This window comes from Motacilla alba, chromosome 6, assembly GCF_015832195.1.
Source record: "Motacilla alba alba isolate MOTALB_02 chromosome 6, Motacilla_alba_V1.0_pri, whole genome shotgun sequence".
Taxonomy (NCBI): Eukaryota; Metazoa; Chordata; class Aves; order Passeriformes; family Motacillidae; genus Motacilla; species Motacilla alba.
This window is the reverse complement of record NC_052021.1, coordinates 10,494,807-10,522,370: the sequence shown is the minus strand read 5'-3', so window position 1 is coordinate 10,522,370 and position 27,564 is coordinate 10,494,807. Positions and strand designations below refer to the sequence as shown.

Sequence of the window (27,564 nt, the reverse complement as noted above, 5' to 3'; positions counted from 1 at the left end):
CCATCAAACCGGTACAGTGAGAACAAAGTGCTTGTGATGTTGCCCAGATTTCTCATGGGTAAAGGTAGGAGATGTTTCAGTTATATATTAACTTAATCTGTGTAATGAAACAAGGATGCAACTTCAGTATGTGAAATTTCATGTTCTCTGCTAGCTAACACTGGTAGATAACCTAGATTAACATGGATTTGATTTGATTCAGGAGTGTAGGAAAGCAAAGCAATACTTGTGTTTTCTATTTCAAGGCTAGTTTTGTTGCAAGATGAATGCTACAATTGTGCTTAGTCTCTATTATCTAAATCAGTAATTGCAGAGTGGAGAAGACTGAAAGGTGAGAATGCATATTAGAGCTTCTCAGAGCAAGGAGAAAAGCTGCTACAGATGTTTCATTCTCTTCCTTTCCTAATGCAAAATAGGGGAAAATCACAAATATCATAAAATGTTGCTACGGTGCAGATTTGTTGATGCTATTTTAACATTGTTGTCCTTCTTGACATTCGGGTAGTGGTGGCTTTGTTCTGTCATGCTGTTTTTGTTGTAAGTTGAAGTGTGAAGGAAGACTGAGGTTTGTGTAGCATTTAATTTACACTGCTAGAAGCCCACCCCGCTGACCTCGTGTTTTGTGAGTTTGTGCAGCACTGGAGGGGAAAACTGACCATTGAATTTATTTGTCCTACAATTACACTGCTTTCTCAGGTACATAAAATTATAGGGTTGGTAGGTTTTTGTGCATTGCTTTGGTTTGGTTTGGTTTTTTGTGAGTTCTAACGTAAAATAATATATTATCATTTTCCTAAAAAAAAAGTTTAAAGGTGGGAAGGCAGAGCATAAGACCTTGAAAGTCTGTCTGGTCATTAATGAATAGAAAATTACCCTGAGTGGTTTTGAGAACTTAAATTTCTAGTTAGTCTTAGTTCTCAGGGATGTATTTTTTCTTCATGATTTCTAGAGGAGTTTAGTAATTACTGGGATGTTTTTAATCATAGCTTTTGCAACTATTTTATTGAAGGATGCACAGTACAGGTTGATTCAGTAATGTAAAACCAAAAAACCACAACTCACACCAAAACAAGCAGATTCTACTGAAAAAAGCAGAGTATGTTTACTGCACAGCACTCTGCTTGCCTGCAGTAATGCTTCAGTCACTCAAAAATAATAAAGGATGAACACTACGATGTCCAGAAATACCCATAACCCCAAAAAGCTCTGGCAGCTGGAATTGCTGGTGAGATGCACCTCAGGGTGCCAGTGTGTCAGCTCACAGGTGCCTGGCAGTGAAAGAGAACTTCTGTGGCTGATGGCAACCAGAACTCAGCAGCAGTCAGTGCTGTTTTGCCTTGATGTGTGTATGCAGTGCTGGAGGCTCTGTGTGTGCAGCAGGGAGGGAACTATTAGAAAAGGAGTAGATGGTGGGGCATTGGATTTTTTTTATAAATCATTGAATAATTGCAGATGCTAAGGCTTGAGTGCTTTGTGGGCTTCTGATGCTCAGGTCTCAGAAGGAGTTGGAAGAGCTTGAAAGACATAGACAAGAGGGGCAATAATATACTCATTTACTAGTTTGCTGTCACTGTTAAGAGACTGAATTATATGTACTCTCTTGATGGTTGTGGAAGGATAAAGCTGCTGTAGAGAATATTAAATGTGGAAGGCAAATAGGTTAGACTTTCTTTTGGTGGCTAGCTTTGGTGTTAATTAAGTTTCCGATGCTTCATAATCTTCTTGGTAGCATTATATAAAAGAGCTGTGTGCATCTTTCCCCTTACCTGCTAGTGAGCCATGCTCTAAACCACCTCCACCATAGGAAGAAAATACATATTAACTCTGAATTTAACACTTAAATTAATGAATTAAATGCACTGAAATGGGAAATGCAGATTTTAACTAATAATTCCATCTCCTGGAACTTGATAATGAAGCACTTGTTTGATCACGTGTGAGACCCTGCGATGCTTCGCTCAGGGTGAGTATGGTGACAGGCTGCAAAATCAGAGCTGTGGAGCATGTTGGATGTAGGAGCATTTATGTGCTTCCAAATGCAACTTTACAGTGTTGTGGCTTGTGGAGACTGAGGTAAAAACAGGATCCCCACCAGAATATTACTTGTAGTGGTGCTGTTCCCAAGAGAAATTTCAGAGTGCATTATACTCTGTCTTCATCCAGGTGTCTTCCCTTATAGTCCCAAACTCCGTGTCTTCTCTTCCCTTTACTTCTTACTTTACCATTAACAAGAATATTTATACTGGCTTATTGCACTAAGGCTGTGAATACTTCAGTAATAGGCAGCCAGCCAACGGATTTCAGTTTTTAAACTTGTACCAACATAATAGTCTCAGTTGCAGAGAATTTAGCAGAAAAATCTGTTTCACTTAACAGGCAATGACTTAGATTTGTATCACGGATGTTGAACTCATAATTTTGTGTTAAATTGAAGATCAGAGGAGGATGCAACTAAATTGATTTGAATATGATCCAAAGGCCAAAGAGTAATGAAATAGAAAAAATCATGTTTATATTATTCTGTGAAATACTGCAGAATATTTATACAGATGTTAGGATATTAGATGTACCTTTGACATCTCCGGTCAAACTGAACCCAATTTGAGTTTTGTTGACTGCAGTCTGATTTCTGAAGCTGTGGTAGCCCACCAAGAGCCTCATTATCCAGTTCTTCCTTAGCACAGTTGACTGACTCTTGGCTGTGCTGAAGCAGTGTGTGTGTAAATTAAAAAGCTACATGTGATTTACCTAATTACTGGCATTGGAAAATGCTGGCCAATAAAGCTGAGCAGTTTGTTGTGTGCTGGTAGTAAAGACAAGTAAAGGGATTTGCACTGTGTGAACTTCTGACAGTGCCACATTAAAAAGAGATGGCAAATTGTTCTCCTTACCTGAGAAAAAGAGAAATCCTCTGAGGTAATCCATACACAAGGACAGAGCAGTGCAGATTGAGGGAACTATTGCAAAGGCACTTTACCTTGTTATGCCCATCCCCTTTCTGTTCTGGAAGACTGAATTAAAAGAAATAAAGTGAGGAGAAAAGATTTAAAAAATAATGCATAATTTAGAATATATGGGTTTCTTTGTGAAAGGAAATGTGGAGAGTAATGGTAATGCTTCATAGGCTGACTTTGCATGTCCACACAACAAGGATGTCAGAATTATAAATGAAGTAATGAATAAATTTTAGATTGCATGCCTTGGAAATATGCAGAAGCTTAGAGTTAAAATAGCTTTTCTTATTTCCCTTGTTTCTAGTCAATGTATTGTTTGACCTATTTCAATTCCTTGGAGAAAGAGCATCACTGCCAGTCAAACAACCTACTCGTATCTTCTTGATAATTAGTATTTTTACATTAAAATGTTAAGTATTTCCCCATATAACTAGAAGAATTCTTTTATTCCATTAGGTATTTCTCTCTAAGCCTACAGTGCCTTGGTGGCAACTCTAAGAAGTGATTTATTCAGTGTTGAAAACACAGTGTTGGATAGTTCCTGTACAACTTTAAGGAAATGGTAAATGATCCAGAAAAACAATGAGCCTTAGAACATTGATCAGGCCAGTGTCCCTGCCCTCTGGAGCCATTGGCCTCTGTTTTCCCTTTGCTGCTGCTTGCCATGAAGACGTATAGAATCACTCAATACTCTGTTCCAGAAGAACTTTGCTATACCATGATGTGCAAAGATGTGCAAATACAGATTGTTCCAGATCTGCAGCTGAAAAAGTGTTACTGCTCAGCAAGGACATTTGCCAGCTGCCATTAGCTATGAGTCTTCCTCTATCAATTCTAGCACTTCTTTCTCCAACAAGAGCTGGGCAAGCTAAGTCCCTGCATGTTCTAAACAGAAATATTTGCCTTCCAGATCTAAGGTTTATGTCATTCCCTTACTCTCCTCTCGTCCTTGCATCTAAACTCCCACCCCCACACAAGGTTTCACAGGCAGAGGGAGAAAGAAGACAGCTGTGATATAAGAAATAAAAATATTTGGAGGACTGTTAATTTGGTCTTTTACTACATGTAACAATAATTGTAACACCACTTTTATACTCATGTTGTAGCAGTACTGAATTATTTGGGTAATTTAGTTGCTTTTTTTCCTTCTTCTTGATTTGATTCACTAGACTTCATGTGTGGTGGTTTTTTGTGGGTTTTGTTGTGGTTTTTTTAAATTTCAGAGTGCTGGTGATTGCAGATATCACAGATGTGTGCTACATCTGCTTTCTTCTAGCATCTTTTAACCTACATATAGTTTTCTGGTTTGGGGTGCCCCTCCTATGTTTTGCTTGCACCTCTTGAAATCTATATTTTATTTTTTAAATTAATTTACTGTTTTGTTTTTGTGCTTTAAATTTAACGGCTTTTCCATTTCTCCATCTATTGGAGAGCTATTTTTATTCCTAGAGCTATTTTCACATCCTCAAGAGGGTGTCCCTTTTTGGTGCCGTGGTGCCATCCAGTCTCAAGGGCTTTTGGAGTCTCCAGAGATGTCAATATGCTGGGATAGGTGGGACTGCAGGGGTCAAAGAAGAGAGAAGCCCTGGTGTGGGTGATGGATCTGCTTCTGGCACAATCTCTGTTATGCCGCTGTTTCACTGATTTCCTCTATTAGCTTCTTTTAGATCAATTAATAAGTCCTACTGAAGGACAACTGAATGCATTTGATTGATAAAAGCACTCTGCACCTACAGAGCCCATCAGAACTGTCATAACTCAGTTTCAGAGTAATTCTTCACTTTGAACACTAAAACCTTTTAGAGTCTTAGTCACTCCTGTTTCCTTGGCTCCTAGACACCGAACTTCTGGCCCTTTGTGTCTCATAGGGTTCTCCCCTGAGTCATTTCTCAGTTGTTCAGCTTTCCCTGGTGTCAGTTTGAGCAGCACAGGAGAATGCAGGCTCTGATGTGCAAATTGCCCATACAGAGATGAATTTCAGTGGTGTTTGGGGTTCAGTATTTAAATTCTGACAGATGTGATCAGATATTCTATTTCAAAGTGATACTGGCGTTATTTCCTTTTCTGCTTTGGAGTTTGTTGTGACAAAGCATTACGTGGGCATATTTTTGTACATTCTTTTTAGAACTAATGCTTGATTAGTATGATTTTTTTAAGTCATGAAAGTAAAGGGATTATTTTATATTTCAGAGCTTTTTGCATCAAGTAAATAAGACATGATACTTGCTAATAACGCACTAGTAACTTGAAAATGCTTCCATATGTTTTTCAAGATATGTATTAGTACTTGTGTATAGTGATTTCCAACTGCAAAAACATTTAGAAAATATGAACAACAAGGTCACACTTAAAGAATTAATTTAGGAGTTTCTGATGAGAGAGCATATGTGATTTTTGGAGAGATGACTGTCTGTAATCTCTTCTGGAAGCATTCTGTGTTGTCTCTGCAGTTGTGCAGGTGATGCTGTGCTCTGGTGAGACGGGAGAAATGTGAGGATGTGCTGGTTTGTACCAACAGAGAAATGTGCTGGTTGAGGTAATATCACATGAGCTTTCTTATGTAATGCTCACAATGAAATGCCAAGGGAAGACACCGGGGCCGCCTCTGATAACAATTCCAGCTCCCCCCAGTCTGGCTGGGAAGCCAACACCTGTAAATGACCTTGTTTTGATGCATTTGCTGAGTTTTCAGTTTGTTGCTAAATTACACAGATTTGTTCATTTGAATCTGAAGGATAATAGAAAATCTCTAATGAGTCCCATATCTGTAGCACAACTTTGTTTTATATCATGATGCAATCAAAGCTTTGAAAGTGTTATTGGATTAAATACAATTTTCCCTGGCACAAAAATGGCTAAGGGGTAGCTTCTTGAATAATCAACATCCAGAACTCTATTGCTTGTTGATACAAAATTGCCTCTGTAAATGCAAAAAAAAATACTTTTCCTGTTTTTAATTAAGCTTTTGATTTTAATAATATATAAATATATGCAAAAGAGTTCAAGTAAGTTCAGAACAAGAACCTTGTCATTATTTTAAAAACATGAAGGTTTGTTTTTTTTTTCCTAATTGTCATAGTTTTATACTAGAATTTTTTAATTCAACTATTTCATGGGTAAGGCCAGCTGATGTTCAGGTAGCGCTGACAAAGCAAAATCTCTGCTTTGCATTAGAAATGTCAATGTCTAGAATGTTTTCTTTGCAAATATCAACAACTTGAGAAAGAGCTTACCATCAGCTAAGGCTAAATCAAAATAAACACTAAATATTTATGGTTTCCCTTCCTTCTGCCTTAATGAATATCTTCATAGGACTTGGTATTTTCTTCCCCTGCCCACCTCTCCTTTTCCAGGGGCAGGAAAGGGACTCTATCCCATCTGAGAAGGAAGGAGGGTTTGTTTTTTTTTTTCCAATGAGGGGAATCATGGTGTCCAGAGGGTCTGACCTCCTTGTTTGTCATTGCCCTTGGCTTGGTGAACATTTCACAAATGAATCACCCTCTCATTGTACATTTTGTTATCAGTATTGTTGCTGTTACTGTTCCCTTTCTTTCCTCCTCGCTGTTTCCAGTAAATCGCTCTTATCTTGACCTGTGAGCTTTGCCTTTTGTGTTTCCATCTGGAGAGGGAATAGGGGAAGCACTAAACTGGGAAATAACCTTCCTAAACCAGGATACTTCCAGAAGCACAGGAATAAAAATTTGAGGTTCATTGTTTTTTAAGGTTCAGTAAGTGAATAAACAAAATCACATCTAAACTATTCTGTGTGTAAGTTGCATTTTTTGTGCAAGACTTCTGAGATGTCAGGATAGAGGCACTAGAGAGAAGCACTATAGAGACTTCAGGGAACCCTGCTTGTACCGAATCATTGTAAATATTTTGCCATTGACTTCACCAAACACAAAATTTAACTCCCTATATGCTATTAACTAAGTTTTTATGCTGCCTTCTTTGTAGAATGCAGTAGTGAATCAGGAATATATTGTTTAAAATGTTGGGGTTTCTTCAGAAGGTATTTTTTTGATAACTAAAGTTATATTTTCAGAGGCAATTCAGTTGCCTGTATCTGGCTTATTTTTTGCAGTGCATTTAGAAATGGGATCAGGGATTTAAAATAAGCATCTTGCTTTTTTGGTGCCTCAGTAAGTAATGGCTCTCTGGGAAATGATCAGTTATAAATGGATAAAAAGATAAAGGAAAAGCCAGTTTGCATGTTGATACTGAATCTGTAAAGTGGGTAATACCCATGGTAGTCACAATATGCAGCATTTTGAAAACTCTTGTAGTGTGTGAGCTCTGGTGTTAAAATGAATATTCCTTGGTGGAAATGCACCAAGCATTTGCCTTGCCTGTGTTAATGACTCTGTAGCTGCAGAGTTTGGGTGCCTCTCTGCTAGTTCACAAAAGTTATACAAAGCCTTTCCATCTCTTCTTCTCCTGGGTCAGTTTTCTCCCTACACCAGCTAATGTTGTCTGCCTGGAAAAAATGTTCACAGTGAGTGGGCCAGGGAGTGTGGGTATCATTTACAGCTAGCATGGGAAACTTGCTTTGTTTGAGATGTAACCAGTAAAATCTGTTTCTGAAGCTGGAATGCTGCAGGACAGATGTGATGGATGGGATGGCTGCTGCTGCAATCTGTGCAGAAGCAGCTGCCCTGAATGCTGCTGTTTCTCAGGATATCTTAAATCATGCATTCTTTCTTTTCCTACATTTTCCCCTGTCAGTTACAGATTTTAGCAGTATCAGGGCATAGGATTAGAAACACTGAATGTGGTAGCCTTGAAGGAGCAAATAACATCTCTGGTAACCATATCATGCCTTGAAGATCACTCAAAAATCAGCTGTAATGAGCCATCCTGTGCTGGTACAAATATGATGGCATACATTAATGAGACAAGATTATAACTTCACTAACACTTTTTTAGACTGTTTTAGACATAAACAAAATAAAATAATATCTGTAAACTTCTGTTGATTTTTTCAGCACTCCCAAAGACTGGATGTTTTTAGAAACCAACTCTTTGTGTATAAAAGATCTTGAAATGTGAATTAAATTCTGATTCATGTGATTACACAGTGGTAACTGAGGGTTGGCAATGATATATCAATTTTTTGGAGTATGGGAATCATGCGTAAACCTTTACTGGTCTAGTAAGGCAAGAAAAACAAGAACAAGAGTGCCTAGAATTTTTTTATTCCAACTTAGTTGGGAAGATTCCAGCAGAAATCAATATCCCCTGCTGCTTTTGCATGAAACACCTGGACACGCAGCAATTAAAAAAAGGAAAAAAAATACCTTAAGGAATATGCACTGAATTCAGGGACATCTGAATACTTAAAATAAATTACCCTTTGTTACTTATAAACATGTGGAACTGTTACCACATTCAAAGACTAAAAATAAATTAAGGAGCTCTATTATCCAATTTTTTTTTGAATGCCTAGGTTTTATTAGTTCTTTTAGAAAAATCATAAAAAAGTCAAACATCACAATGCAATGGTGTTTATTTACCAGGCTTCTGAAGCTATGAAAGACAATTCCACCATGGAAAAGTCAATTCAGTATTTGGTTAGGAGTAAAATAAAACAAGAGAAAATAGGATTTATTATTTATTCCATAAAGGATCAGGAAAACTGTGTAGTCTCTACAGTGTTTCCTGTTGTTTTGTACTTTCTGTAGTTATGTTTAGAACCACTTTTTAGGTTTTGTTTTTATCAATATTTTATGAAGCTGTAGCCGAGTTTGTCAATGCAACATAAAACAACAGCAGGATTGTAACTTCTATGAAACTCAGGTATGGGATATGTGAGTTCTCTCCAGCAGAAAGTACCCAGCAGCGTCAGGGATATCTGGGATATCAGTTAGTGGCACAGCTTGGGAATGTTGGTGAATGACCTTTGAGCTCAGATGCCTCATCTCTGCAGCCAGGGATCTGTGCACGGCTCAGCTCTGTGAAGAGTCCTTGTGGATCAACTTGCTTAGACTTCCACAAATATTCCAAACCAGAAAAGACTAATTGAAAAGTGACTTTTAATGGGATTATTTATTTAAGAAAATATACCAATTCTTGAGTACTTTTCAACATGGGGAGTGCAATCCAAGGCTGCCATAAGGAGCTGCCAGCATCATTGTTACCTACAACTGTTGTACTTAATTTGAAATGTGAGGGACAGAACACAAAAGAAAAGCTTGAGATTGTGTCCAAGTGGAGAAAATGAAGTAATGCAACTTACACCCACTTATAAATAAAACACAAGGGTTGATTAATAATAAACAGAGGTGTAATTAAAATAAAGCAGAACAAAAGTTTTCAGGCATCTATTTCATCTAAAACTTTAAATCGCTGACCTTGGCAAAGTGTTCTTGATCTAATGATGGTAGATGAGGAGGCTCCTGCACTTCAAAAGCCGTGCTCTGAGAATTCACTGCGTCACTGCCTCAGCCACGCTGGATCCCCCTCGTTTTGCTCCTGTCCTTTGGGAGCACCTCAGATTCCTTTGGTGTGTGTATTGCAGCTGCCTTCATAAAGGTGTTTGCACAGATTGCTTCTTCAGAGCAGGCTCACAAATAAAAATACAAGTGTTCTGTTCCCTAAAGCTGGATCAAGCTGAGTTTCTGCTCATCGAACAGTTTTACTTCGCTTTTGTAATTATGAGGAGTGCTTTCAAATAACGTTACCTTCAGTTTTCCATCTTTAAAAGGGGTAGAAATATAACTGGTTACTCAGGTTTATAGTTGATTTTGCCTAATCAAGTTTTAAATGGTCAATTTAGTGCTCCTGGGTAAAACTGACATTAAAAAGTAACTGGGCTACCTCTTTTCCATGTGAGGATTTTTTTTTTTTAACATTAAAGCTGATCAATCTTGAAATGCCAACAGTGAGATGCTAGTCACTGTTTGCATCTGTAAACATCTCGCATTGTCTCCAAAATTCAAATTGATACATTTCAGTTCAGGGTTTGCTTGCCAACATTAAAAACATAGCTTCTATTTAGCCTGTGTCTTTTTTGTAAGTGCTGCTACTGGTGACAATGGTACAGGCTTTTGTTCTGAATCTGTAAAAAACATTTGAGGAAAGACTGTTAGAGTTTATTCCCAGGATATTTTTTCTCTCCACTGAAAACACTAAAACTTTTTCTCCCTGGAGAGATAAAACAACGAAGTGTTGCATACCAAGAATAGGGTGTGGATTTTCTTATTGTTTTCAGATGTGTTTTATTATCTTTATTTATCTTCTGACATTTAGTCTGCATATAAGGAAGACTTGTAGAGGTATTTTATTAAAAATATGCTGAGAACAAAAAGAGTTACTTTAACAGTTTTTTTGGATTATCTGAATTTTCTTGCAGAACTGTAGTTACAGGTATATTGTTACAGGTTCAGTATTTTGGTTTTCAACTTTGGTGTTAGTTTGGTGGATATTTACCTTGTATTAAGTTATGAGCAAAACCAAGTTAAAGTGTTTGTATAACTTTGAATTTGCGAGGTTCTGTGTCTGTTGAGTGCTGCTTCATTTATTTAACAACAGTCAAAGTAATCTTTTGTGATAGGCTGTATGATATACAATGAAATGTTCTCTTACCATTTTGGTGTATATCAGGTCCTGCAAAGTGATTAGGAATTTAAACTTTTTGAATAAGATTGACTATGAAGATTAAAGCATGGCTCTGTGGAAATCATAATCTACTTTGAAAATCACTCTTTGTTAGACAAAACCTTATCATAGTGAAGAAAATTAAAATATGTGTCAGTCAGGCATCTTCCTCTGAAAATTTCAGTTTATTGTTGATTAATCCAACTGGATTGGAAAGGTTAAAGAGTTTTATTAGAAGACGGGAATGGTAGTTCACCCTTGACATACTGTCAGTCTATTCCAAATCTAATTAACTAACTAAATGTTCCAAAGGTGCAGCCAAAAGTCCTACCTGTAATCAAGCCTTTAACTGTGTTTTGGGGGTGGGCTTACATACACCTACAGATATCTGTGTGAAATGACACAATCACTGGTACATGGCTTGTGTTTGAGTTTCAGGCTGTTTTTGTGACTGGTGATTCAAATTAGCATTGACCTTGGGTATTCGGCTTTTTTTTTCTCTCTTTCATTGTAGTGGGTTTTTGTTGTTGTTGTTTAGTTTGTTTGCTTGTTTTTTTCAATTTACATTGTATTAACTACTTGTGATTGGTTTTTATGAAAAAAATTGTATCTTATTTCAAACCGTATTTTGGTGTAGTAATATGAAAATATTGTTCTGGTTAAAGGACACAAAGCAGGTGTCTTTACATTTGAGCAGGGAAACCTTGGAAATTGGTTGTGGTTGAGAAGTGTTTGAGATCATGCTCCAACTTTGCTGCAACCTGGTTTGTTTATCTGCAAGTATTGTGACTCTTTTAAGAAACCTGACTGCAAATAATGCTGCAGTCCAAGGAAGGTTCGTGTGCCCTGTGCTTTCCATTTCTTTTAGTCTGTGTTTGATGTCACTGAGCCCAGTATGATCAAATTAATTTCACGTGTACTGTAGGAATACCCTGTATTGGTCCTTACAGAGTTCTTTCCTTTGCCTGTTTTCTCCTCAGACACTACAACGTATTCCACGGAGCGCTCGGAGCACTTTAAGCCATGCAAAGACAAGGACCTTGCATATTGTCTCAACGAAGGGGAATGCTTCGTGATCGAAACCTTAACAGGATCCCACAAACACTGCCGGTAAGTCCCCTGCCAAAAAGTGCCAGAAAGGCCTTCTGCCTCAGGGAGGAAGCATTAGGAAAAAAAACCCCAAACATTCAGATGTAGAATGTTGGAAAGCAATGGAATTTTTTTCCTCCAATTCGGCTGCGTCCCTTGCAGCTGGTGGGTATTTTACTAGTTTGTCATAATCATAAATATAAATATGTAGATATAAGAAGAAACATTTTTCCATCTTTCCATAGAAAAGAAAAATCTTCAATATTCTATTTTCTAATAATGTAAGGATTGCTGTTTCATTTTTTTGGGTTTTTTACATATAAAAGTCCTATATTCCCCTACATACCAGAAGCATTCCTTTATTTTGGGTACTCCAGCTAGAGTATTTGACAATAGCTATATGTACTGTTAATTGAGAGAGATGAAGGGCTAGTAGTTTTAAGAATTAGGGTTTCTTAATTTTAATTACTGAAAGATAAAATGGGCTACAACAGCTATCTGAACCTGCTCTATAGCAGGTTTTAAGAATTAGGGTTTCTTAATTTTAATTACTGAAAGATAAAATGGGCTACAACAGCTATCTGGACCTGCTCTATAGCTGTTGAAACTTTTATACTCCTGAACTTCTGCTATTATGCAAGCCATCTTGAATGTATTGAAAAGAATATCAGAAAAGAAAGCCAGATCACTTATTATTATTATTATTATTATTATTATTATTATTATTATTATTTAGCCATAGAGGCCAGTAGAAAAGAGTGAAATGTAGAAGGAATACTGCAATATCTTCCTAAAGATGAGGATTTTAACACACATAACCACCAGACCCCCAATTATTTAAGCAGTCTTTTAAACAGAAGAACAGGTTTCCATTTTGGATTACTTGTGATCTAGTTTACTCCCAAGATACTGTGTTTGGCTCACAGAAGGTGTATCTGAGATACACTTGTGTCTCCTGGGCACTCATATGCCCAAATTCTAATCCGAACACCTAGATGTATGGAGAACTCTAACTTAGATAATGAAAAGTATTGAGGACAGAAGATTTCCTGAAGGATTTGGAACTTGAGCTGCTAAGTCCCAATAAAAGCAGAAAAAGTTGCGAAATCGCATGTGCCTGGCTTAAAAGTGGAAATTTATCAATTTCAAGATTGATGAAATTCTGCTTGTCATCAGAAGAATATTTCCAAGATTTTCACTTTTTTATACAATACTAGTGATTTTTCCATTCATTTGTGTATGGTTCAGTGATCATTCATTTCCCTTCTTTATGTTTTGGTATGACATGCTTAAATATTATGATTAATTTATTGTAGAAAATTGATGTCTTTTTTTACTGCCATCATAATACTATACAGATTTTTTTTTTTTTCCAAGCAGATGAGGTTTTTTGGTCTCTCTTAGAAATGTCATGAGCTGTTAAGGGAATTATATCAATTATTTAAGTGTTTCTCATAGTTAGTATATTCAAACTGAACAAAAATGCTATAAAATAGCAGAGAAAAATGGATGTATAGGAGAATTTTTTAATTGGCTGATAAATTTAGTAGCTAACCTCTTTCAACAGACTGGTTTTGTAAACTGTGGGTTACATTAAAAAAAAAAAATTTTGTTGGTTTGTTTGTTTGACTGTCAGGATCTTTTCTATCGTCTTTGTCAAATCCTCATTTATTTCCTGTGATTCTGATAGTGCAGCCTGGCTAATGGTTAGAAGTTTTCCACCCAAGCTTTCCCCTGTTAACTCAGCAAGCTGAAATGTTGACTTTTCCTTCTTTAGAGCAAAGTGAAATTTTTCCACCACCTTCCCTGTGTTATCCTTCCATAGGGAAGCTGCTGTATCTCTGGGAGACCCTTGGCTCCCGTTCTTGGCTCCTGTGTTTGAGGGTTTTGCTGCCTGTACAAGTTCCAGGCACTGGCATCTTCTCTGGGAATTAAACATCTTTTTTAGGATACTCTGAACGATGCAGCACCAAAATAACCAAACGGGGCAATGATTTTCGTACGGCAAAAGAAGATAGAGTTGAAAATTTAAAGGGTAATTAGTTGTAGTAGTTTGTTTAGTTTTGTAAGGGCCTTGGACACTGCAAGAAACAATTGTTCAGAATCACTTTTATACTGATAGGTTTATCATTAATAGAGAGAAACATTTAAATTTGACCCTTAAATGTTGTATCTCTACCTGGGTAGACTGTGTGTCTTTGTCACAGTGCTGTAATGAGTGGGATGCAGGTGTTTTTCTGTTTGTAGCCTATAAAAGTGCTCAGAAATAACAGCCAGAATGTACACATACAGAAAAATATAATACTGATACACTGTAGTTGTCCTCTAACTGGTAAAAAAGCAATTTTTACAAGTGTTATGGAATTCCCACTGCAATCAAAAAGAATAATTTGAATACAGAATTATAAAGACTTAAAATGGTACTTTGTTCTTGGAATCAGGCTGCATTGTATATTCTCACTGTGAAAGTGATTTTGCATCTGTTCTGGGAGCAGAGCACCAATTTACTGAAATGGGAATTTGCCATGTGGAACAGCTGCAGACAGAGGACCTTGGATGTGCAAAAAACTTTCATCCCACTTGGTCAGGTTTGAAGGGTATTAGTAGATGATAGTCTTAGGGAGTTGTGCAGTTCATGTTGTGTGTGCATTTCTAAGGATAAATATGCTAATTATAAAGGGACAGAAATAGAGATTTGGTAGCAATTAATAAATGTTTCAGTTACACCTTGGGCTTCTTCTGTATCCTCATGACCCATTCTGGTGATGCCAGCAGGCTCACCTGGCAGCTCAAGCACCTTTCAGAGTTCACAAACTCCATGGTGCTGTTGTTGGAAGGTTGGCACATGCCATCTTCTGCCTCTGGCTGTCAGTGGTCACGATGGCACCACGGTGTCATAGGGTTCTGGCTCTGGCTCGTTCCTGTCCTTGGGGGCTCCTGCTTTGAACCCAGAACTGTGGCCAAGGGCAGGGGGAAGGCTGTGTTGCAGGAGGCCACTGGGAACACAGGAGATGAGGAGGTCAGAAGGAGCCCTGATCGTGGATCTTCCATTCCTGTTCACCTACAGGGGAGTGTCCTGAAGTCACAGGAATTTAATATTTTAAAAAATTAATTCTTTTTATTCTGAATTTAATTAAAACTCTGTAATTCAATTTTTTATTCAAACTTCTGCATTTTACTTGCTATCTCTTGCTGAAAAATTGCCTGGGATGTAAACTGGCAAGAGTTCTCCTGCGTGGTTAGGTAACAAACAAGATCCACTGGATGTTTTGGGCTATTTTAAATCTGTGACTTCAGTGTTTATTTTTGTGAATGGTTTAACATGAGCTTGTTTTAAGGTCATCGGCAGGGAAATTTCATATTTAGCTTCTCCATATGCTTAAATTTTTTCAATGTTGCCACCTTGAGAATTTAGACTGAATGGTGAGGGTGCCTTAATTTGTAATTTACACCAAAAAAATCAAGTACACAGTCAACTCTGACACATCAGTGTTTAATGAGGTATTATGTAATCCAGGCTTTAAAAAGACCTGCTCAAGTTTTCTTTGTGGAAATTTATTTAAAATACCCCATCTCAAGTCATTCTGGGTTGGTTGTTTTGTTTTTTTGAGTTTGGCTTGTGGGGTTGTGAGTTTTGGGCTCTTTTGTGACTCCTTCTACATCTTTTTTTTTCCTTTTTAGTCCCTGCATTTTCTTTAGATAACCCATTTAGGACTGGAAAACATTGGTTGAGTAAGTGGCTAAAACTTTTGAGGGGAGAAGAGGATTGTACTTTTAAATTTCTCCTCTGAAAGAAGCCATTTAAGACTATTGTGTATGCACAGGAAGTCTTGGCGTTGGTGATGAACTCTGATGTACTCTTTATAGATGTGAGTACGTTGGATGAGATGTACCTTTCATCCTGTCCTTCATCTTTCCTTCAAGCAATAGAAAGCCTGAGTAAGTTTTCTAACAATGGACAATGAAAGAATAGACTCACAAATGTACAGTAAACAAAACATACTTTCCAGTTGACCAAATTACAGCAGGTCATACATCAGCATCTGAAGTGTGCTACTGTGGTTACAATCCCAGAGTTTTCAGATTTCATTGGACAGTCTGTTTTTGATGCATACATGCTGTTCTGGTGAATTCTGAGTTTGGTGATCTTGCTCATATTTATGCATAAATTTTCCTTTTTTACATATAGTTGATTAAAAAATTATACCAGTTTTCTCAGCTTTGTTTAAAATCTGTCATGAGAGCAGAAGGATTGAATCCCCATTTAATGAAAATCCAGTTTGGATAAATGTTTATATACTGTCAGGTTTTATTGTGAGTCTTCTGCATAATAGTGACTGTAATCCAGGCATAGCCCTTGCTGTCAGTAAAAGCAGGAGAAAGGGATCAAACAGATGGGACTTTAGAACAGTTCTGAGCTTGGCATATGATACGTGCACTTAACCATAAGTTAAAAATCTAAAAAACTAAGAATATAATTTCCCTGATTTAGTTACATGGCTTGTTTTCTCGGCTTTGGCAGTCTGACCTAGGTGTTTTAAAATACCAGCTACCCCATTTTGTGCATTCCTCCATCTTGTATTATGCTGACACTTTTCAAGAATGCGAGCCCAGGAAATAATTCACTATTGAATACATTAAAAATCTCACTCATGTCATAATATTCCAAGCATAGTTTCATCAAAAGAGTCCACTGTATAAAGAGGACAGTGTAACATGCAGCTACAAACTTTTAAAGGAGGAAGAAGGCTGTGCTTGGAATTTAGGATATTTTCCATATCAAGGGCAATCAAGAGAGCTCCTATTATGAAAATTGTGGTCTTATGAGCATTGCTGTAGCACATATCTGGATTATATTTGTATAGTTGCATGAACCATTTTTTTGGGATGCCTCGGCCTTTACTTTCACGTTTACTTTGGAAAGCCTGAAGCAAAGTAAAAATACAAAGATAGGTATCTATAAGCTGTTGTTAAACAACTCTTCAGTGCCTTTTTAATATACCCCATTGTGTTATTAGTGCATCACCTGTTTATTCAGCAGTGGTTGCCTTCAGCACTGTGATTGCTTCTTTAGCTGAACTGGAATGGCCAGTGTGCTTAAGTGTTGTGCCTGGTTCAGCCTTTTCAAAACTCAGCCTGTAAGGAGTCAGGAAGCTGGAATTCCTGAGAAGTCTGTTACAGGGAGTGCACTTTCCCAGAGTAGCATCAGCTTGCCCATGTTCATTTACTCCAGGTAGCACTTGTAATAAATTAAAACCTTTACTGCCTTAAGTAATACTAGTATCATCTACAATGTGACTACTTCTGTCTTTTTTTTTTTTATTGGAAGCCATCATGCTTTTCTTGTATAATTTTAGATATTTCTTCTCCTTCACAAAACAAGCAAATAAAAATCCCCAAACAAATACCAAACCAGAAATCACTCCCCAGACCCAAAGCATTTCTGTACGTTCTCTTTTAAGCTCCTACCTCCTGAAATAACAGGAAGAGGTTGCGTGGCTTTGTTGTCACACACCTGGTTTCTTGTTTTAAGCCTTTTTAGATATGAACTGTGAAGAAAAATGGTTCATAAACCTCAATGTGAAATGGGGTAAAGTCCAAGATATCTGTAGGACTCCTACTTGTTACCTAGGTATCCTAACTCTTCATATTATCCAGTCTTACATAATTTTCATCATTTGGTCTGATTTTTTTTTCAATCAACATATAAGCCTTGAGTTTTTTTAATTGGATGCAGTTATTTAGAATAAAAACAGAATTAACTGATCCGAATACCAAATTTTACCTATGTAAAATCAGTATTTTTTCAGTTATCCCTATTCTTTTTATAACAGTCCTCTGAAATCAAGCCCCTTCAAGTCTGATATTATGGTATAAGAACTGAATAAATAACAAACATGTTTTTAAATGTAAATTGAGTCTTTTAAAACCTCCCCAGATGCAATAGTGCAGGAACACATTATATGATATTCACATGAAACAAGAACATCTGATTCATGCTTTCAAAATTTAACATTCAGAAGATAGAGGCTCTTGAGAAATCTTCTTGTCAAAGTACTTTAATTATTGATTAATTTTGGCAGTATCAACACTCCATTTTACAGTGCTTTTTATTTACAGATTTTCCCCTAGATTATTGCATGCAGCTTCTGCTGTAACTTCTATGGTGGAAAATACTTTCAGCTTGCAGAATACATAGGCCAACTTAAGTCTTGTGAAAGGCAGTTACATTCAAAAATCTGCAAAACTAAGGGGTTTAATGCAGCGGTGTAATAGTTTTCATATCAAATGTCCTGACAGATGTTTTCCTTGGTGTGTTTGCAGAAGTTCCCCCTTCACACACTGAAGGTTTTGGGTACTGCAGTAAACCAGTGTTTATTACGGTGGTTGCTGCTCACACGGTATCGCTGCTTCAAGCAGCTCTGCACACAGAGGTCACTGACAAAACATCTATTATCCATTCATCCCTCTAAAACATCTTCTGAAAATAGTTTTGTGTTAGTTTTATTGCTTGGGGGAGGATAAATTAATTTAGCAGTAAAATGAAACACAGAATGAGAGAAAGCTTTGTACTTAATGATAGTTTTAAGTTTCTATAGCCTGTATTCTTGGTATTTCAGGTTTTATTTGCTTTCTGCTGAGCACCTTAGGCTATATATTCTAATGCTTTTCCTTTGGAAAAAAAAAATTACTAACCAGTGTGATTTCCTGGCTCCATTTCCATCTTTTGAAGTCATGAAATTTATGCACCTGCTTATGGTTATGGTGAAGATGCATTTTTCCAGTGGGAACAATAAGGTAAAAGTCATAATACTGTACAGATAAAATGCATGCCCAGATAATTAAATTACACTCCAATTTAACAATTCACCTATGTTTCAGTCAATTAAAGAAAATATCTATGAAAGGAACATAAAAATCTGAGTTCCATTTTGTCTTGTTTGAAATGCTTACTTAAATTAATATTTTTAGAAGAGTTTGAGGAAATAAAGGAGAAACTGTGTAGCTATGCATCCAAAGTTAATGTTGGTGCTCAAGAAAATGAGTGTGTTTTAAACCTGTGTCAGCATGCAGTACTGGAAAAACATGGAATTATTATTCTGGGAAAGAGAAACTAAAGACTAATGTAAATCCATGCTTAGTTAATGTGAAGTATGGGGAAACATAGTTACAGGCTTAGCACATCCCTCTGCTTACAATTTATTTTTTTAAAGCCACACATCTGCAGTTCAGAGGTAACAGCATGAAATTCATCAGTTAATGCTTTCATTTATGCATGTACAGAGTTACTTCCCAGACATAAGAGATGTATATCCTGTTTTAGAACAACCAGTAATGAGAGTGAAACAAAAATATTTCTGGAAGCTTTAAGTAAACTGTCATTTCTTCCTGGAATTCTGGAAAAGAAAGAGGCCAAATTCAGCTCCCTTAGAATCTGGCAACATCCCTTCAGCTAGTTGAATCAAGAGTTGGGCTGTAACCTGGAATTTCAGTAGGGAGAAGTGATAAATGTAGTTGCCAGCTCAGCAGCTGAGATGGCTTTTTCTTGAGGCTGCTAATAATGCCTGGATTTCTTCATTTGGCACTTAAGTGGGAGATCAGGAACCAGTCCTGTGCTAACATTTATTTCCATTTCTCGATATCAAAAATACCTAAATCTGGTGGGACCTTTCAGTTTTATCACCACTTTTTCTTGTGCCTTCATGTGGTTCTGAAGCTGTATCTTGCCATCTTAGTTTAGCAAGGCATCCTGGTTGTGTAGCACATCTCTGCTTGTAGAGATGAGTCAAATCCATTCTATACAAAATACAAACTTGCAGTGAGCACATTGATCTGTTAATGGGATAAACTGCCTCAAAACTGCCTCCTGTTTCCTAATTCTAAAGCAAAATAAAGCCATGACACAAACAGGAAGCTATTACTCTGTCTGAAACTAAACACAAGAGGAAGGGGTATGTCCTGAAAATTGGAAAAACACAAATTGGCTAAGTCCTTCCACTGCAAAGGAATGTTCTGTCACTATAAGAATTGGGTTCTCCCCCCCTTTATTTTCCAAGATCCCAGTGGAATAAGGTTTGTGTAGCTTTTAAGGTACCCACAAAGAATTTGCAGAAAAAGAAACCATATCCTTAAATGTAGGGGTACAAATATTGATGGCATATATTGCATCTCTCTTGAAGCTAACATATGCAAATATTCTGCCATCAAACTCTGCTTTTAAATTAACTTGGAAATGAGTTAGGTTTGTTGTTGTTCTTACCTCCCTTAGGCAAGAAGGAATTTGTGAAGTGCATAATGCAGACATCTGAAATCTCTCATTTAAATTCTCATCCCTGCCAGTGTCTTAAGTACACTGAAAGCAATAGCATTTCCAATCTAATCCTATCTGCAGACATTCTCCCAGAAGATCTGGAAAAAATCTCGCTAGAAGAAGAAATAAGCTCTGGACAATTGAGTCCTTTAAATAGAAATATATGCCAACTATATCAAAATGCTAAATACCACAACTTTAATCCACCAGCACTCTAGATCCATCTAAATGAGAACAAACAAAACCAGCCACCTGTTTCCTCTACCCTTTACTGCTAAGAAAGCCCTTCCTGCGCTCTCAAATAGGAAGAGGGGAAGTGAGGCAAAAAAGATGTGGATCCTGTAGTGTTGTGTGAAGTGGGGCATCTGAGATCAGATCCTGTAGTGTTGTGTGAAGTGGGGCATCTGAGATCAGACAGGCAGGTAAACTGTCTTCTGTGAGTTTTATTGAATAGATAAATATTCTGGTCCTTATCCTGTACCCATAAGCATAGTGTTTGAATTTTAAATGTACTCCTTGAAGTTATTCCAGTGCAGAGGGGTGAACTCTCTAGGCAACCTGCCAACAGTTTATAATAAGCAGCAGATTTAGATAAAGTCTCTTCAGAGATAATACCAGGAGCTTGTAATGAGACACCTTTTCGGCTGTGTTTGTGCCTCATCAGCCGCTTTGTTGGGTAGAAAACTGCAGTTTTCACAAGAATTGTGCTGTTGAAGAAGCCACTGTGAGAAGTTTAGGGTAATATTGGATCAGCACGCACATCGGGGGTCCAGCTCCAAGTGCTTAAGATAGTTCTCACATCCCAGTGATGGCTTGTTAATTAATTAAATGCAAAGGATGTTTGACAGGGGAATGCAAAGTCAGAGATTATCTGTGGAACTGCTTCTGGAAGGGAAGCATCTGCTACAAAGCTATGTAACTTTAAACTTTGCATCAGGTGCTGAATATTTCTTAGAAAACAACAGTTCTTGGTCTTTTGGTGAATGTATACAATCTTTGCAGCAAGCATTTTTTCTGAACTTTTCCTATTTTATGATGCTTTATCCTAACTTCATGAGACAAATTTATTTTCTTTTTTAAAAGCATCTTACAAAAGAACATCTGGAAACTAATACTTTTTTGTTGGCTAGATTTTTTTCCCCCTGTTGAGGACAGGGGGAGAAACATCTAGAAACAAAATAAAGCCTCAATTTGCTCTTACTGGTCTCAGGAAGATCCTCACAGACAGGCCACATTCCTTTGGCCTCATTTCACACAAAAAATATGTGATGTTTTGATTTTTTTTTTGGTTTTGGGGTTTTTCTTGTGTTGGCTATTTTGAAAAGTAAAAACCAGGTTAATGAAGACAATAGCTAAAGTGACGGGGCTGTAGTTGATGGGATCACTCTGGCAGACTCTTTGAGGCTGCTGAATGGAACTTTGCATGGGAGCTGCACTTGAGTCAGGCTGCTCTTTAATTCTGCCCTTCCTTTTGTGTCCATATGTTTTAATTTCTCTTCTTTCAGTCCCCTCTAACACTGTTCAGGTAATAGTGAGGTTCTGCCTTTCAGGGTCCAGTCCCATCAGAAATCAGAAGGAGGGCAGTGTAAAGTCCTTCTACAATGGCTGTCCTGGATGGGCATTCCCAGTGGACTGCCTTCTGGAGGAATTAGCAGCTTTTTGCTTAAATTTCCCACTGTGACTGGAGCTCCCAGGAGAGTTTGTGAGGATGACCCAATCCTAAAAATTGAGGTTTTTGCTAATCTGATTAGGAAAATACTAGCAGAAGCCTGAAACAGACTTTCATGCCCCACTCCCTTCAATTGGAAAAGTTTATTTCCAACATTATCTTAATAAATTGGTAAGGTGGGTAACATACCAGTGATAAGGCTGTGGTTGCTGGCTGAGGTTAGGGCAGCAGGGTGACCGTATGCTGGTTGTCTTTGAGAACTCCGGAGGAAAAGATAGAGAATTAGAACTCTGATGAGTTCCAGAACATGGAAAAATAAAATCATATTTGATGGATTTATAAGTCAGCAACAATTAAATAGACCAACTGCTTAGATATAGAGGTTTTTCCATTCAAGCACCATCAAAGTCTTTGTGGACTGAGGAAAATTACATGGAAAGGAATGCTGTTCATAATTCTGTGGTTCTGCTTCCATGCTAAATTGCTGCTGTTTCCATGTGACTTACTAACTCAAAACCAGTGCAGAAATCATTGGGACTTCATGTTGCTGCATTGTCCAGGGTCTACATCATCTTTTGGTATTATTTAGAGCAAGAGTCCTTTTGTTTTTTAAAGCATGCAGCATGTTACCAAAGCTACGAGCCCCATGCACCAAATCAGTTCCTCTTAGGAAGCAGCAGCAGAAGTCGATGTTGTAGCTGCTCTGGCAGTGCCAGTGTGAGATACTGATCATGTGTGATACAGACAGGTTTTGCCAAGATGGGCTCAAAAAGCACAGTGTGATTCCCATGTTGCAGCGTTGGTTCAAATCATACAAGAGGTTGTCAAAGAGGACTGTAGTAGTTTTGCTTTTCTCTGTTACTTTGACCATTTTGATCATTCCATTTGGGAAAGAGATGTTTTTCCTGTGGTTATCTACAGAGGTGATAAGTTTATTTGGTTTATTATTTGGTTTTAGGAGTGGGAATGAGGGTTTACCTCTTTATGTTGGAACTTTTAAATTGTCCTGGAACCAGGAGTTTCTAATGTAGGAAAGTTTCTTTCAAAACCCATGAATTTCCTGAAATTCAGGTAGGAAATAGCAGCAACAACTAAAATTTAATGTGGGTTGGTTGGTTTTGTTTTTTTTTTTAGCATTGCTTTTAAAATGCTCACTCTTGTAAAACCCTGAGTACTCTGTGTTTGAATAATAATGATTTACAGCAGTGGAAATGTTTGCTACACTGCACTGAAGTTTTTTATATCTGTCTCATTTTTGCAAGTAGTGCGCAGTAGAATATTTCCTAATAGAAGATCTCCTAATAGAAGAAAATGGACAAGATAGTGGCAATATATGCAACATGTTAGGAAAAAATAGACTGTATGAATTTTAAATAAAGCACAAAGTAATTCATTATGCATGATGGATAGCTATAATATTTGCCAGGATGAAATTTCTAGGAAATCTTATTATTTGCTGAATCAAGATGATTGTGCTCTTGTCCAGAGTGACTTGCTTTCTTTATGTAGTTGGATCTGCTCATGATGTAAACATAAATCAGAAAACAAGATGCTGCATATTGATGGAACTGGAATTAACTTTTTATTTTAAAAAAAATACTGTTACAGAATTATCCCCAGTGTTGTGTTTTGTTGGGTTAGGTAGAAGGAAGACACTGTTGTGTCTGTAACTGCATCTGGTAGTTTTTTTCATGGTTTTCAAAGATAAATTTCTCTGTTTTGGATTTTGTCTTCCCACAGTTATTTTCAATAATCCGTAATCACACCACATATTTTATGAAACCATACAGATCACAGATCTGTCTCAGTCATCTCAAGTGCATTCGTTCTGTTAAAATGTTCATTTTGGCTTGCTTGTCTGGCATTTTGTCATAGATGTCTCACAGTAATCTGAGGCTCACCACAGCATAAATAGAGTTGCTGTTAATCTTTTAATTATTTGTTCAGTTAAATCCCTTTCTGAACTAGATCCCTGCAGTGTGTCCTGAGAGCCATCGTGTCCCCAGGGTCTTACTGGAAAAATGGTCACTGTAACCCAGTTTCACCCCAAATATTCTCATCCTGAGTTGATGCTGCATAGCAGGGAACAGTGTTCTACTCCTCTCTTGGTGAAAGTCCTTGTGGGGAGAAAGTATTTTCTCCAGCAGAGAAAATTAATCAAGATTACCTTTGCTTAGGTATTAGATGCTGTAACCTGAAAAGAGTTATCATGGTAATTCTGGGACACAGAATTACCTGCAGCATTACATGACAGAATGAGCTTACATCATTTGGGAGAAAATACAGATTCATGCCTAATGAATCATTGTTCACCAAAGAATCAGAGTTATGTAACTATGTAGTAGAAAAACGAAACTACAATCTCAGCCTTTCACTGCTTGAAAATGTTTGCAGAGTAGCCAGGAAGAAGACTTAGTGTCTGTAAGTGGGCAAAATTCCAGATAAGCTTTTCCAATATTGCTTGCCTTGAAATGCAGCTATTCTTATAGTAAAAACCAGCAAGACGGAGTACCCATCAGTTTTTTCCCTTTGTAAATAAAATGTAAAGGCCTTTTTAGCCTAAGTGTTTTACAAGCTAGAGCTGTTAAAAACCTGACTTGAGTGGGTTCTCGGTTTACCATTGTAGTTTTCATATTAATTACTGAAACATGTAAGCTTTTGCAAGTCTTTTTAATGCTTTTTTAGTGTTTTGTGGGGAATAAGGAGATTGACATATTTTTCTTTAGCATCATCCTTAGAGCATAGATGTTAGTTTTCATTACATTTCTGTTGCACAAAAGTGTCAATAAATATCTTTATTATCATCCAAAAAGCCTGGGTATGCAAGTGCTATTTTCCTTTCAATTTATGCCCAGCTGGAATAACAGGGAAGTCTAATAGTCATATTAAAAATTTACAGTTATGAGTCCTAAATGATTAGGTCGTCTCTAATAGGAACTGTGTTATGCTTTATAATAATTAGGTATTTGATCATTATTTCTTTTTAAAAGGTGTACAAGTGTAAGAATGAAAGCATCTCAATTTTCTTAGAAGGAGTTTCTGGAGTCGACACTGTGCTCTGTTTCATTGTGCTGGAGAATTCTTGATCTTTTGTCAAAATCCAGAGGTACATTTCTGGGATAGCTGTTGGGAAGAATCTGTGATATGTTTTAAATCTCACTGGTTTGCTTCCTTCTTTTCAGTAGTGACTTAATCCTGAACTTTTCAGGAATAGTCACCTTCTCCTAAAATAGACAACAGCTTTTAACCTCTAATGATTATTGACCAGCTGACATTTATACTTTCTGTCTGTCCTCTTTGAATGCAGAGTCAAAGTTCATTTGAAACAGTTGTTTTGCCTTTTTGCCTGTCTTGGCATTTAGACTGCAGTAAATCTGAGACTTTGAACCCCTTCTGGTAGAAGTTTGCACTTGCCATGGGGACATCTTGATCTCAGGGAATTTGTAGATCAAAAAACCGCTGTCACAGTCAGAGATTTCGATGCACTTCAACTTGTCTTTGACTTCTCTGTGTGCTTAGAATGTCTTTATGCCATAATAACCTCCTTATAAAATAGAATCTTTTGTATTATTACCTCTCAAACACACAACTCCAGTGACTCTGTAAGGTGGGCATATTGACCGACACAGAAGTGTTGAAAATTGATGATTGAAACATATTTCAGTTCTGTCTGATGGCCAAAATTTGGAGGAGCCATCCAATATATGTTTTGACAGCCAAGTTTATGATCTGCAGTTTGACCTGATAAATTGTTATGAGGTGGGTCTTTGTCTTGTGGTGAGCTGGGTGTTGGTTGTTAAGGACTGATGGCTGTGCTGGTCTGCTGCGGGAGCTGTCTGGTCTCTGGTGCCACACCAGGGGGAGTGCACATGCTGCACTGCAGGTTGCTGCAGTGATTGCAGTTTCCTCTGATGTTACATTCATCTGAGCCTGATCAGTGTCCTAAATACTATCTAATCACAGCAGTAGCTAAGTAAGTAATGAGAAGTGGCTTTTAATGTAATAGATTCTATATGTATATGTATCACTCACTGAAATTTTGCCTACAATCTTATCCTGGATGCTGATATTTTGGGAGTTGTCTTGTAGCCTGTTCCCATTTATCTATTAGTTTCCTTTTCCTAGCCTTATAAACCAATCTGTCAAACCAGCAAGGTCAGATGTAAATCTTCATGACTGAAGACTGCATTGTCTTTTGACTTGAGATTTTATAGATACTTCTGTTTACAGGTATTATCTTCTTTTACCTCCTGCTGGAACTGAATCCTTTGCGATTGCCATTTCGTTGTCTTAGATACAATCAAGCAAAAAAGCATCCTTATGCATATAAACAAACACCAAATCAATTTTCTGCTTTTGCATTTGTCTCTTTCAGGATCTGATCTTAAGAACAAACAAATGAAAACAGGGAAATGGCTCACTTATGGCCTCTTTTAAGCCTGAGGGTTTTTATCAGGTTTCTTTGTTACCATTGGGAGCAGTCCATCTAAAATGGTTTTGTTGATCGTTGAATGTACTGCTGGTTAGTCCTGGGTCAGTAGTGCTGAGAACATTCTCAAACTTGTATTCCATCTAGCCCCACTTGGGTTTGCTGTACCAGGAGCACGAGTACTTAGTTCAGCTCAAGCGCCAGGGTTCCACATTCCCAAGTTCTCTGCATGGCATGTTTTTCCTTACATTGTGATGCAGTAATCAGGGTGGAATTCTGCAGCCATGAACAGATCCAGCAGTAGCTACTGAGCATCCATGCCTCTTATAAAACCAGGCACATAAACCAGTACAACCCAATATTTATGAAATACTTGCTTTCTGCCTCTGTCAACACGTACTAATTACTATTGCAACTATTCATTACTTGCAAATAGGCTTTTTGGGTTTATTGTAATGAAATAATAGCTCTTTATATTCCCTGTGACAAATCATGATGAATTAGTGAACTTATCCCCTCACCTATTTCTCTTCTCTTTTTAATTTGAAGTTATTGCATAGGATTCTATGTTTTAACCTAGATTTGTATCTGCAGAGGAATTTCCAAGTACTGCACTTGATTTTTACACAAATACACAATTCCACATCAGTGTGCAGAGTCTTTAGATGTTATTTCAGCAACAGAACATTTATTTGAAATAACAATTACAACTATGACCCATAAATATTGGGTGAAGCCAGTGACTGAAAGCATCAAGTGAAGAATATATATACAGAACAGGAAACTGTAAATGCTGTTATGTAAACCCATTAAATATATTCATTATTGAAAATATAGTTAAATATATTAGTCTTAAATTTAACCATGATATTAACTTTCTTGGAAGTCCATGGAGAGAGCAGCTGACATATTTTATAGAAAACTCAAATCCACCTCATGTACAGGAGCAATTGTTAATATAAAAGCAAGTAGCATTTTTATTTTCAGTCATTGGACTAGAGAGAAGCTTGCTGTGAACAGGACAGAGACTCCTGCAGAGCTGCAAAGAGCCATCCAGTGGAAAATGCATTTTGAGGCTGTTCTTTGGACTCTTGTCATTTTAGACTCCCAGTAATGAAGTCTTGAGATATCATCTCTTTGTTGATATGCTCTCCTGAATAAACATGGTAATTACTGTTGTTCAAATAACAAATACTATCTGAGCAGCAATCCTATAACCTCAGTTCATGTTTTAAAACAGATAAGAAAAGTAAGTTTATTTAGGAATGAGGAGCCAAAAGAGTCATTCAGCACATTTGTCTGTATTGTGTCCCCTGATCATCTGAAACCATCAGAAAAATTTCACTGGAGTGGGCTTCACTGTGTTAATGATCCAATAGGATAAATGATTTTTGTTAGTTTTTAAATTGACAAACTGTGACAAAGACAGAATCAAGGAGGGCATTTTTCTTGATCTGGTGTTCAATTTTACAGTACTTACAAGCTTTTAAAAGATCAGCTGCTGTGTTTTGAAGTT

At 37.2% G+C, this 27,564-nt stretch overlaps 1 protein-coding gene across 1 annotated transcript in view; it reads left to right on the top strand.

The window, feature by feature from the left end:
• NRG3 (neuregulin 3) overlaps positions 1–27,564 on the top strand; it is a 352,731-nt gene that overhangs the window by 133,489 nt on the left and 191,678 nt on the right. Inside the window, exon 2 of the mRNA XM_038141232.1 lies at positions 11,531–11,660. Coding sequence (XP_037997160.1) covers positions 11,531–11,660 — 130 coding nt within the window. The remainder of the gene's footprint in view (positions 1–11,530; positions 11,661–27,564) is intronic.